The 10951-nt window shown below is 59.3% G+C and overlaps 2 protein-coding genes across 5 annotated transcripts in view; one reads left to right on the forward strand and one right to left on the reverse strand.

The window, feature by feature from the left end:
* The window catches only part of FLII (FLII actin remodeling protein), a 14308-nt gene extending 11749 nt beyond the window's left edge, over nucleotides 1-2559 (reverse strand). For 3 of the 4 annotated variants that reach the window (XM_017854198.1, XM_017854196.1, XM_017854195.1), the window contains exons 1-3: nucleotides 2272-2554; nucleotides 550-660; nucleotides 165-236 (exon numbers count right to left, since the gene is read on the reverse strand). In XM_017854198.1, the coding sequence (XP_017709687.1) occupies nucleotides 165-236; nucleotides 550-660; nucleotides 2272-2334 (246 nt within the window). In that variant the 5' untranslated portion in view covers nucleotides 2335-2554. Of the gene's footprint in view, nucleotides 1-164; nucleotides 237-549; nucleotides 661-2271 lie in introns of all 4 variants that reach the window. The other variant, XM_017854197.1, reaches the window with a different exon arrangement.
* Nucleotides 2560-3851: 1292 nt separating this feature from the next.
* MIEF2 (mitochondrial elongation factor 2) lies at nucleotides 3852-9113 on the forward strand. The gene is made up of 4 exons (XM_017854217.1): nucleotides 3852-4045; nucleotides 6034-6187; nucleotides 6407-6569; nucleotides 7038-9113. The coding sequence occupies exons 2-4, from the start codon at nucleotides 6041-6043 to the stop codon at nucleotides 8090-8092; spliced, it is 1365 nt and encodes a 454-aa protein (XP_017709706.1). The 5' UTR covers nucleotides 3852-4045; nucleotides 6034-6040; the 3' UTR covers nucleotides 8093-9113.
* The last annotated feature ends 1838 nt before the right edge of the window (nucleotides 9114-10951 follow it).

Consider the following 10951-nt stretch of genomic DNA (forward strand, 5'->3'; position numbering starts at 1 on the left):
GTAACTTCTAACAAGGGGGCCCCTCTTGTGACACCTGAGCCTCTGAGCCTGACACGGAGGTGGGCAGAGATGCTGGCCCAGCCTGGTGTGTGGCCCAGGCTTCATGTCCCTGGCCAGACCCTGGTCCTGACCCGAAGCCCGGTGGCCTCCCGGCCAGCACTCACGCGCAGTGACGGCAGGCTGGACAGTTCCCCGTGAAGCGTGGTCAGGTTGTTGTGGCTCACAGACAAGTGTTCCTGGGCCGGAATGGGGAGCACAGACTCAGCACGGTGGATGGGGTGTCCAGAGTCCCCGCCTGCCTCCACAACTCTGCACCATCCAGGAAGGCCTCAGCCACGCTGGCCCAATTCCCCCTGCAGCCTCCCTCCCTCACAGACCCGGCCTCTTCTTGCATACCTCCCTGGACAGGTGCCCACTCCCTTTCTTCCAGCTGCGCTCATAGCTGTCGCTGTTCTTCCTCTCTCTGGAGAAGTTGTTTGCCTTCTCCACAGGCTCTGCCCATCTGGCTTATCCACAGGGACCCTCCCCTGCCTGCCCAAAGCCCCTTACCAGCTTCTGCAGGGCAGCCAGTTCCTCGGGCAGGTAGCAGAGGCCAGTGCGGTTCAGCTTCAGCCATCGCAGGCTGGTCATGGCCTTGACATTCTCAGGGAAATAGCCGCCCTGGGGGAAGGATGTCAAGGTGAAGCACGGAGCCCCTGCTCACCACCTTCTATGGCTCCTCCAGCCCATGGGAGCCTTTGGGGAGCCACAGAACCAATTCTCACCAGCTGTGAGAACACAGACAAGTCATTTCATCGTTGCACCTCAATTTCTTCACCCATAGAATGGGACTAATAAAAGCCCCCCTGTGACAAAAGTGTTGGCCTAAGATTTGTCTATCCTACTGGATTCTGGGCCCCAGGAGGGCCAGGACAAAAATGGCTTGTTTCAGGTGAGAGCCCAGCACCTGGCACTGTGGTTAGCTCTGCTCAAATTCCTTCACCCAGCATTCCACACTCTGACTGGAGGCCTGGGGTGGGGGATTCCCCCATCCAAACCTTTGCAAAGGCCCTACCCGTACCCTCACCCTGCCATCAGCACACAGGCGATCCACACAGCCAGGGCCAAACTCTTGCTTGCGGAGACCGTGGCTCCCCACCCTGCAGGGCAGGGCCGCATCACTGCACTCCCCCAGTGTGTGAACACCCACCTTGGCACCCAGCCCTTGTGGCACCAAGTCTGGGGCAGCACGTGCCTTCAGTGCCCGCGGCTGGTATTCCTTTCCCCCTAGGGCCACATTCCCAGCTGGTGACTCAGACTCTCCCAGTTCAGCAAAGAGGAAAGGAGACCCCAGGTTAGGGTGGTGGGGATGGGGTCAGGGAAAAGTGGCGTGGCCACTTGTACTTGGGGTCAAACGTGTGTACACATGCAGGTAAATGCAGGAAAAACCTGCGTTTTCGTCCTCAGCCCCAGACTGACAACCCAGGCAGACCCTGCCAGTCACCCCCACGAAGGTGAGGCTGACCCTCCAGCCAGCTCTTCCCTCCTCTCTTTCTCTGCTTCCCCTATGGTACGGCAATGCCTGTCTCATTCCTGAGTCCTGGAACCACCTCCCGCCCCACCCATTGGCTACAGAGAGCTGGGCTCCGTCATTTTCTCTCTCAGGACAGCAGCTGCTCAGACAACTGCCACCCAGCACCTGGCACACCCGCCTGACACACTTTCCACACCACCAAATCTCACTACACCCCTTGCATCCAAGGAGGCGACTTCTTAAGCCCCTTCACCGGCTGAGAAAGCCAGGGCTCTGAGAGGGGAAGTGATCTGAGAGGCCCAGGATCACACAGGATGGCGGGTGGCGGTGGCGGGGAGAGGGCAGTGATGAGTCGGCTCCACACCCGCCCCTGGGCTGCCAGGCCGCCATCCCTGAGTCAGGGCCTGGCTTGGGCGTGTGACCTCTGGCGGGCGGGGAGGCTCGCCCGACCCCCAGGCCACCGTCCGGCCCAGACGGATAACACGGACGCGGGGTGGGGGCTCCCGGCCGGGTCCCCGGAGGGACTCCGAGCCCAAGCGTCCGTCCTGGGCCTGCCCGGCCTCGGTCTCCCCGTACAGGCACCGGGCGGAGGCCTCGGAGGTCCATTCCTGGCCAGGGGAGAGCCCCACCCCCGCCCCGGCCGCAGTCCCGGGGACTCGCAGGGCCTGGAGGCGGGCGGGACAGGAAGCGGAGGCCAAGCGGGCCGGGCGGAAGAGAAGGCCTGCAGGGAGGCCCGGCACGCGCCTGGTCCAGCTCACCTTGAAGTCGTTGCTGCTGAGGTCCACGCCACGCACGAACGGCAGCACCCCGGTGGCCTCCATGGCGCCCCTCTTTCTGCCGGGCCGGGCAAGGCTAAGGAGGGCCGGGGCGGGGGCGGTGCGGGGAGACACGGGCTGGGCCAGCGCCGGCCCCGCCCCTTTAACCCGCCCGCGCCCGTCGCTTTCTGCCGGGAAGTGTAGGCTTTAGGCCTCTTAGGGCCTCAGTTTCCCCGTCTGTTCGAAGACTGCGGTGGCATCAAGGAGTGCTGGGCGTCTCCTGTGCAGGAGCTGGAGGCTTCCACCATCTCCAGGCTTAAGTCCCAGCGTCTCAGGGCAGGGGCCGTAACGGCCGCTGGGCCAGGCACCGTCCCCTGTACTGCTGCAGCACATGAAGCTGGCCCTGACCTAGGAGAGATTCTAAACCCCGGCCCCGGGTCGCAGGGGCCCAGGAAGTGCCTGTACTTGGCTGACCGGTGGTAGTGAGACACCTGGGTCCTAGCTCTCCAGCTTCTGGACTTAGTTTCCTCATGTGTTGTTTTTATTTTGTTGAGACAGGGTCTTCTTGCTCTGCCGCCCAGGCTGGAGTGCAGTGGTGTGATCATAGCTCACTGCAGCCTCGAACTCCTGGGCTCAGCCTCCCGATTAGCTGGGACTATAGGCGCAGACCACCACACCTGGCTAAATTTATTTTTATTTTTTGTAGACACGGGGGTCTTGCTACATTGCCCAGGCTGGTCTTGATCTCCTGGCCTCAAGTGATCCTCCGGTCTCAGCTTCTCAGAGTGCTGGGATGACAGGCGTGAGCCACCACACCCTACCCAGTTTCCTCATTTGTAAAATGCTTCCTAAGGTTGTCACCATAAGCAAATGAACAAAGAATGCACATGTAGCCCGCAGCATACAGCAGGCGCATGAGTGGCAGGTTATTATTCCGTTTTGTTTTGTGTGCCAGGTTTATTATTCCCACTTAGTGTCAGCACCACTCTGCTCGTGCCCCCCTACAAAGGGAGGCTCCAGAAGAGAAGCATCCGTCTTGGTCCCCGCTGTTCACAGGGGGCTCGCCCTGGCTGACACATAGCAGAACCCCGATAAATGAGCCACAGCTGTTACATGCCCAGCCATCCTTCGTAGGGGAGGAGGGGGTCTAGTGTCCCCATTTTACAGGAGAAAAACAGACCCAGGTGGAGAATGGCCCACATAAGCTCGCACGGAGCAGGTAGCAGGGGTAGGCGCTTTCGCCACACTGTGCCTCGCAGGCCCACAGGTAAGAACGAGGCCACCAAGACACTCTCGCAGAGGTGATCTAACAGGTTGGATGTGCCGGGCCTCTAGCCATGTGCAGCCTCTCTACCTGGCTCCCGGAAGGAACGGGGACCCAGACAACTTTTTCCACACCGGAGGCTCACATTGCAACGCACAGACTTCCTGGAGGGCTGCCTATCACATCACCTGGTCGCAGGCTCGGAATGCAGCCCTGCACCTTTAAATCCGGACTGCGCCAGGGAGTCCCGCCCCGAAGGGAGCGCATCTGTCGGCTGGGGGGCGGGGCCTGCCCTTCATTGGCTGAGCCGCGCAGTATTTTGGCACCTGCGGGCTCGAGCGCTCCGATTGGACTTAGGGCCTGCTTGTCTGCGTGCTGCGAAGTCCGCGGCCGCCCCCGGGGACCTCGACGTCAGGTTCCAGGGTTCTTCACGTTCCAGTCCCAGGCTGGTCCAAGCTCAGGGGCCGTGGTCCCGCGGCCTCCTCCGGTTGTTGTGCGGAAGCTGCTACGCAGGTACAGCTGGAGCGCGGCGGGGCGGTTCCCAGGGGCACCGGGCTCAGGGCTTGGCGCGCGACGGAACGCAGATCGGGGGCGTGGCCCGTGGTCACGGCTGGGGAAGGCGGGGAGGGGACCTTTGGGGGACCAAGGGCCGCGTTCGAATCCCAGCCCTGCCCCCTTCCTATCTCGGTCTCTTGGTTTCCCTGCGAACGGGGCGTCACCCGCCCACCTAGGGCTGCTGCTGGGGCCTGCTCCGCCCGGGCCCACGGCAGGCGCGTTTGGCGGAGGAGGGAAGGCCAAACGGCCTCCAGGGCTTCGTTGGGCAACCTCGGGTTATTTTCAGCCACCCGTGCCCTCTCCTGCTTCCCAGAGCTGGAAGGCTGTGGGCTGAGGCCTGTGCGACCCCGCCAGTGGTGGGGCTGAGTCCCAATTTAGACAGGTTGGGAGTATTTAAAGCGCTTTACAGTTTGCAAAGTAGATTCCTGGTCTCTCTGAGGGTGGGTGGCATTATTGATTCCCGAGTCACGGATGAGGAGACTGAAACCGGCCTTGGGGCTATGGCGAGTCACCCGGTTGGCCTGGGATCTCCCCAGAGACCGTCTTATTTTTAGTCTGGGGCGAATAGGCGGGTGTACAGGGCTGAGTCACACAGCGCTTCGGGCTTCAGCTACTCCAGGCATCTGGTCACCTGGCAACTGGGCCCCTGGCACCGATACTCTGGCAGGGCAGAAGTCCTTGGTGCCCGGGCAGGCTGTGACCTCATGGTCATCTGCTCAGGCCTCCCTGGGAGAGTTTTGCCTGGTGTCTAACTGATGTCCGAAGGTCACAGCCCAGCTCATCTCCCAGGGCCTGAGGGCAGTGTCCCCCTCGCAGAACGTGAGGAACGTGGACTGGGTCCTAGGAGATCTTTGCCTCCACTTCCCAAGTACTGGGCCCCACCCAGCCACACACTTTAAGCCTGCCCACATGTGCCCCTCACTGCTGCGTATGCCATCTTACAGGTGAGCAAACAGGCTGGGGCCCAGGCCCTCATCTTCCTTTCTCTGTTGCTTGGCCTTCCGGCAGCTGAGAAGCATCACCCACCACTACCTACACATTGTCCCAAGACTGAGAGGCCCAGGGAGCCCTCTGGACAGAGGCACTGGGCAGCCCTGTCTGCCCTGCCAAATGGGCTTCAACCCTGAGAAGCACATCTGCATTGGCCTGCCTGGGCAGCTCGGGCTGTCTCACTCTGCCTGTGCTCTGACTTGGTAGCTCTGCCTCTTGGGGCTACCCTGTCAAGATTTGGAGGATGACTGGTTCCAGTGGTCCCCCAGACTGGCTGGGGCCCCAAATTGTTCGTCTTCTTTGGACTTTGGGCTCTTCTGAAGAGGTTATCAGAGAGGGCTGCCGTGCCCTCTGGTTAGGGACCTTCAGATGAGGCTGCTGCTGAGGACCTGGCCACCTGGCACAGGGCGAATCCGTCAGACTCTGTGGGTGATGAGAGTCTGGAGGCCTTGTAGTCGTGGGTTGGAGACCTCACCACTCACTTGTGAGCTGGCAGCCTGTGGCTCTGTAACATAGGGATGGGGATGATGACACCCTGGTGATGTCAGAGGTCCTGGAGGGTGGGCTCCAGGGAGAGCGGCCCCTTCCTATACCTGCACAAGCCTCAGGGCCTTTGCAAGCTTCTTTCCAGGGAGTGGGTTGTTTGCAGCTTTAGGGGAAGGGGCTTGGCAGCTCCCTCATCTCCTCGTGAGAGATGGGGGCTTGGTGCCCCAAAACCCAAGTTCATATCCCATCCCTGCCCTTTCTTAGGTACTTTACATGGTTTCCCAGGACCTCGGTGTCCTGCCCTGTGGATGGGTGGCCCCTTTTTCTTGAGAAATTCTCAGAAAGCCCCCCTTATGGGCTGAGCTCTCTTACCCAGCATAAGGACAGCCAGAGCACCTGTCCATAGCAGCCCCTCTCCCAGCCTGGCCACCTGCACCTGAGCTGCCCCTTCACCCCTGGCTCTCTTACAGGCAGACCATGGCAGAGTTCTCCCAGAAACGGGGGAAGCGGCGTGGCGACGAGGGGCTGGGCAGCATGGTGGACTTCCTCCTGGCCAATGCCCGCCTAGTGCTGGGCGTGGGCGGGGCTGCTGTGCTGGGCATTGCCACCCTGGCCGTGAAACGGGTAAGGCCAGGTGGGCAGGTCATGCCTGGGGCTCCTACAGGAGGACAACAGGGTTGGGCTTTTCCGAGGGGCCCTGGGGAGGGGTGGGGACTGCCCAAGGCCTTCATGGGAGCCCAGGGCACCTGCTTCTCCACCCTGCACCCTGGTCTCCTTTGCCCCTGGGCTTTGCTATGGCTGCCCAGACTTCATATACACTGATCTGTGTGACTCTGCCTGCAGTTCATTGACAGGGCCACTAGCCCGCGGGACGAGGATGACACCAAGGGAGACAGCTGGAAGGAACTGAGCCTGCTCAAGGCCACACCACACCTGCAGCCCCGGCCTCCACCTGCTGCCCTCAGCCAGCCAGTGTTGCCCTTGGCCCCCTCGCCCTCTGCCCCAGGTGAGTGGCACTCCTTCCCCTCTGTTGGTGTCACATTCCAGAGACACAGCCCAGGCTTTGCCCTGACTGACTGTGTGGCCCTGTGCGAGTCCCTGCTTCTCTCTGGGTTGTGGGCTCCTCAGACATTTAATGGGGGTGGTGTTTCTTTGCCCTGCTCCTGGAGCAAAGTGGCACCGTTGTGATGGTGGGGAGCTTTAGATGGGGAAACTGAGGCCCAGAGGGGCGTGACTACCTACCTACTCTGCATGAAGCTGTTTTAGCCGTAGGGCCAGGGTATTGGACTCTGGGACAATGAGAACTCGTCACCAAGCGCTCACTATATGTGAGGATCTGAACTGAGTGCCTTCTCAGGTGCCATTGCAGGTGAGGAAAGTGAGGCCCTGGGACGTCACACAGCTAGCTGTCGGTGGTGTTTTCTTAACTAATCACAGGCTGTTCCGACATGTTCCCCGCCCCTTCACTCTGCAGAGGGGCCTGCAGAAACTGATCCTGAGGTGACATCACAGCTCAGCTCCCCAGCACCGCTGTGTCTGACACTGCAGGAGAGGCTGCTGGCCTTCGAGCGGGACCATGTGACCATCCCAGCAGCCCAGGTGGCTTTGGCCAAACAGCTGGCTGGCGACATTGCCCTGGAGCTGCAGGCCTACTTTCGGAGCAAGTTCCCAGAACTGCCCTTTGGGGCATTTGTGCCTGGGGGGCCGCTGTATGATGGGCTGCAGGCAGGGGCCGCGGACCATGTGCGTCTCCTGGTGCCACTGGTGCTGGAGCCGAGCCTATGGAGCCTGGTGCCGGGCGTGGACACTGTGGCGAGGGACCCTCGCTGCTGGGCCGTGCGCAGGACTCAGCTTGAGTTCTGCCCCCGCGGGAGCAGCCCCTGGGACCGCTTCCTGGTCGGGGGCTACCTCTCTTCCCGCATCCTGCTGGAGCTACTCCGCAAGGCGCTGGCTGCCTCTGTCAACTGGCCAGCCATTGGCAGTCTTCTTGGGTGCCTGATCTGGCCCAGCATGGTCTCAGAGGAGCTGCTGCTCGAGGTGCAGCACGAGCGCCTGGAGCTCACCGTGGCTGTGCTTGTGGCAGTCCCTGGAGCCGATGCTGATGACCGCCTCCTCTTGGCCTGGCCTCTGGAGGGGCTGGCGGGGAACCTCTGGCTGCAGGACCTGTATCCAGTGGAGGCTGCAAGGCTGCGAGCCCTGGACGATCATGACGCTGGGACTCGCCGGCGGCTGCTGCTGTTGCTGTGTGCTGTCTGCCGTGGCTGCTCGGCCCTGGGTCAGCTGGGCCGGGGTCACCTGACCCAGGTGGTCCTGCGTCTGGGGGAGGACAATGTGGACTGGACGGAGGCGGCCTTGGGTGAGCGCTTCCTGCAAGCCCTGGAACTGCTCATCGGCAGCCTGGAGCAGGCCAGCCTGCCCTGCCACTTCAACCCTAGCGTGAACCTCTTCAGCAGCTTGCGTGAAGAGGAGATTGACGACATTGGCTATGCGCTGTACAGTGGCCTACAGGAGCCCGAGGGGCTGCTCTAGGTGGGTGGGAACGGGTGGCTGGCATGTTTTCTAATGCTGGGAAGCTGTACCCACTGCCCTTCCGGGGATTTGAATAGTGGTTTTTCTCTAGCTTTTAGCCAGAACAAAAGAAGGTACATTACTTAAACCCAGGGCATCGGGATGTACTTGGGCTATGGTGGCCGTAAACCCTGAGCCCAGAGAGCTTGGGTCACTGTCACCTGAGTACGGCTGGGCTGGCTCAGGCAGCTTGGAGTGCCAGCCATTTCTGCAAGCACCTTTTCAGCCCTTGGGGCCAACCCCAGGACCTTGGCTGTGTCCATCACCAGCAACCAATCCACCGACAGAATGTGGTTTCTGCCATCCTGGGCAGAAGCTGAAGGCCAACTTCACATTTCTGCTGAGAGAAGGCGACTTACCGCCTTCTCCGGCCCCAGCTGCAGGCGTTTTGAGGCCTCTGGTGCCTGGTGGTAGGTATGGTGTGTTTGTTCTGTCCCCCGGGGGCTGGAGTCACCTGGTGCCCCTGAATGACAGCTTTTTGGCTGTTAAAGGATGGCATTTTCCTGCTGTCTTCTGTGCGTTTAGTTTTCTTGTGTTCTCGAGCCCTGGAGCAGGAGCTCAGTGTGACTTGCTACCCACCTGATACCTCAGGGCAAGGCCCTTTATCCCTCCAGCCAGGTGAGTGTTTTCTTCAAGCAGCTGAGGGCCCTGGGGAGCTGAGGCTCTGTGCTGCGCCCCCAGCCCACAGCTGGGGCATATCACTGGAGCTGTTCCAGGCCCCACTGGAGAGCAGAGGGCCTGATCCCCCACCAGAGAGGTCCAGTGCGCAGAGCCGGCCTCCCAGTGTGCCAAAATGAACTGCATTCAGCCGATGGCTGTATTCTGACTTTGAAGCCTGTTAGAGGTAGCAGGGGGGCTAGAGGAGGGAGATTCCACCTCCCTTCCCAAGTGACCCTCCTCCTGCCTCTGGTATCCTTCCTGCTGAAACGAAGCTCTGCTTCGAAGAGGTGAACAAGAATAAAAGACAATTCTGACACGTATAACTCAGGCTGGATAAGGGGGTCTTGGCACTTTCATACACAGCTGTTGGGGGTTTTCTGTAAGTACTGTGGCTTGTCCTGGCACTTAAGCAAGGGTGCTTGAGGTCAGTTGGAGGTGGTAGAGTTTACTTTAAAAAGTAGCATCTTGGCCGGGTACGCTGGCTCAAACCTGTAATCCCAGCACATTGGGAGGCCAAGGTGGGCGGATCACAGGGTCAAGAGATCGAGACCATCCTGGCCAACATGGTGAAACCCCATCTCTACTAAAAAGACAAAAATTAGCTGGGTGTGGTGGCGGGCGCCTGTAGTCCCAGCTACTCGGGAGGCCGAGGCAGGAGAATCGCTTAAACCCGGGAGGTGGAGGTTGCAATTAGCCAAGATTGCGCCATTGCACCCCAGCCTCGGCGACAGAGCGAGACTCCATCTCAAAAGAAAAAACAAAACAAAACACAAGTTTCTAAAAACTGATGGGCATGGCTGAAGGGCCATCAACAGCCCACTGATTACAGGAAGTGTGGTGTGGGGCTTGGTTCAGCCTTGCAGGAAGAAACATCCCAAACTGGTTGGTTCCCAGGACTAAAGCAACACCAAGCTTTTCATCTGTTCCTTCCACGTACCCTACTTGTCACAGACAGAAAGTTTGTGTCCCCTTAAACTTGTATGTTCAGATCCTAACCCCCAAGGCACTGCTAACAGCAGATGGGGCCTTTGGGAAGTGATTCGATCATGAGTGTGGGCCCCCACCCCATGGGGCCTTTAAAGAGACCCTAGGAGAGCATTTCCCCGCGTCCTCCACGAGGACAGCTAGATGGGGACACCTATGAACCAGTATGTGGGCCCTCACCAAACATGGGATCTGTTTGTGACTCATTCTCGGACTTCTAGCCTCCAAAATGGTCAGACATAAGTTTCTGATGTTTATAAGCCACCTAGTGTATGGCATTTTGTTTTCACAGCCCAAACAGACTGAGATGCTTTATTTTTTATTTTTTATTTTTTTGAGACGGAGTTTCGTTCTTGTTGCCTAGGCTAGAGTGCGATGGCGTGATCTCAGCTCACCGCAACCTCTGCCTCCTGGGTTCAAGCAATTCTTCTGCCTCAGCCTCCCAAGTAGCTGGGATTACATACATGCGCCACCACGCCCAGCTAATTTTTTTTGAATTTTTAGTAGAAACGGAGTTTCTCTCCACGTTAGTCAGGCTGGTCTTGAATTCCCAACCTCAGGTGATCCACTTACCTCGGCCTCCCAAAGTGCTGGGATTACAGGCGTGAGCCACGGCACCCGGCCAAGATGCTTTTTTATTTTTTATTTACTTATTTATTTATATATTTATTAGCCGAGCTACCACGCTCGGCTAATTTTTATATTTTTAGTAGAGATGGATTTTCACCATGTTGGCCAGGATGGTCTCAATCTCTTGACTTCATGATCTGCCTGCCTTGGCCTCCCAAAGTGCTAGGATTACAGGCATGGGTGACCACACCCGGCCAGGAACCTGTGTTCTCTCCCTCCCCTTGCACCTATTTGTGGCTGCAGAAGTCAGGAGGAAACTTGCCCCGTCTTGCGCAGGTGAGAGGCCAGGGCATCTTATCCCCCCCACCCCCAAGAGCCAAAGCCAGGGTTCACTTCCTATCACCAGATGACAGATGTGGGCTGGGGAGGGCTCTGGTCTGCGTGCAGGGCTGCTTCCAGCCTAGCCATGCCACTTGCGCCCTGCTGGTCCTTCCCCCACTTACGTCCTGAGGGGACTCCCCTACCCCTTCCAGCTGTGACTGCAGGACCCAAGGGAAGCAGAACCATGCCGAGCAAATGGAATAGTGGTGTAGGCCTCTAGGTGTT

This window comes from Rhinopithecus bieti, unplaced genomic scaffold (assembly GCF_001698545.2).
Source record: "Rhinopithecus bieti isolate Rb0 unplaced genomic scaffold, ASM169854v2 scaffold_37555, whole genome shotgun sequence".
In the NCBI taxonomy this organism is placed as follows: Eukaryota; Metazoa; Chordata; class Mammalia; order Primates; family Cercopithecidae; genus Rhinopithecus; species Rhinopithecus bieti.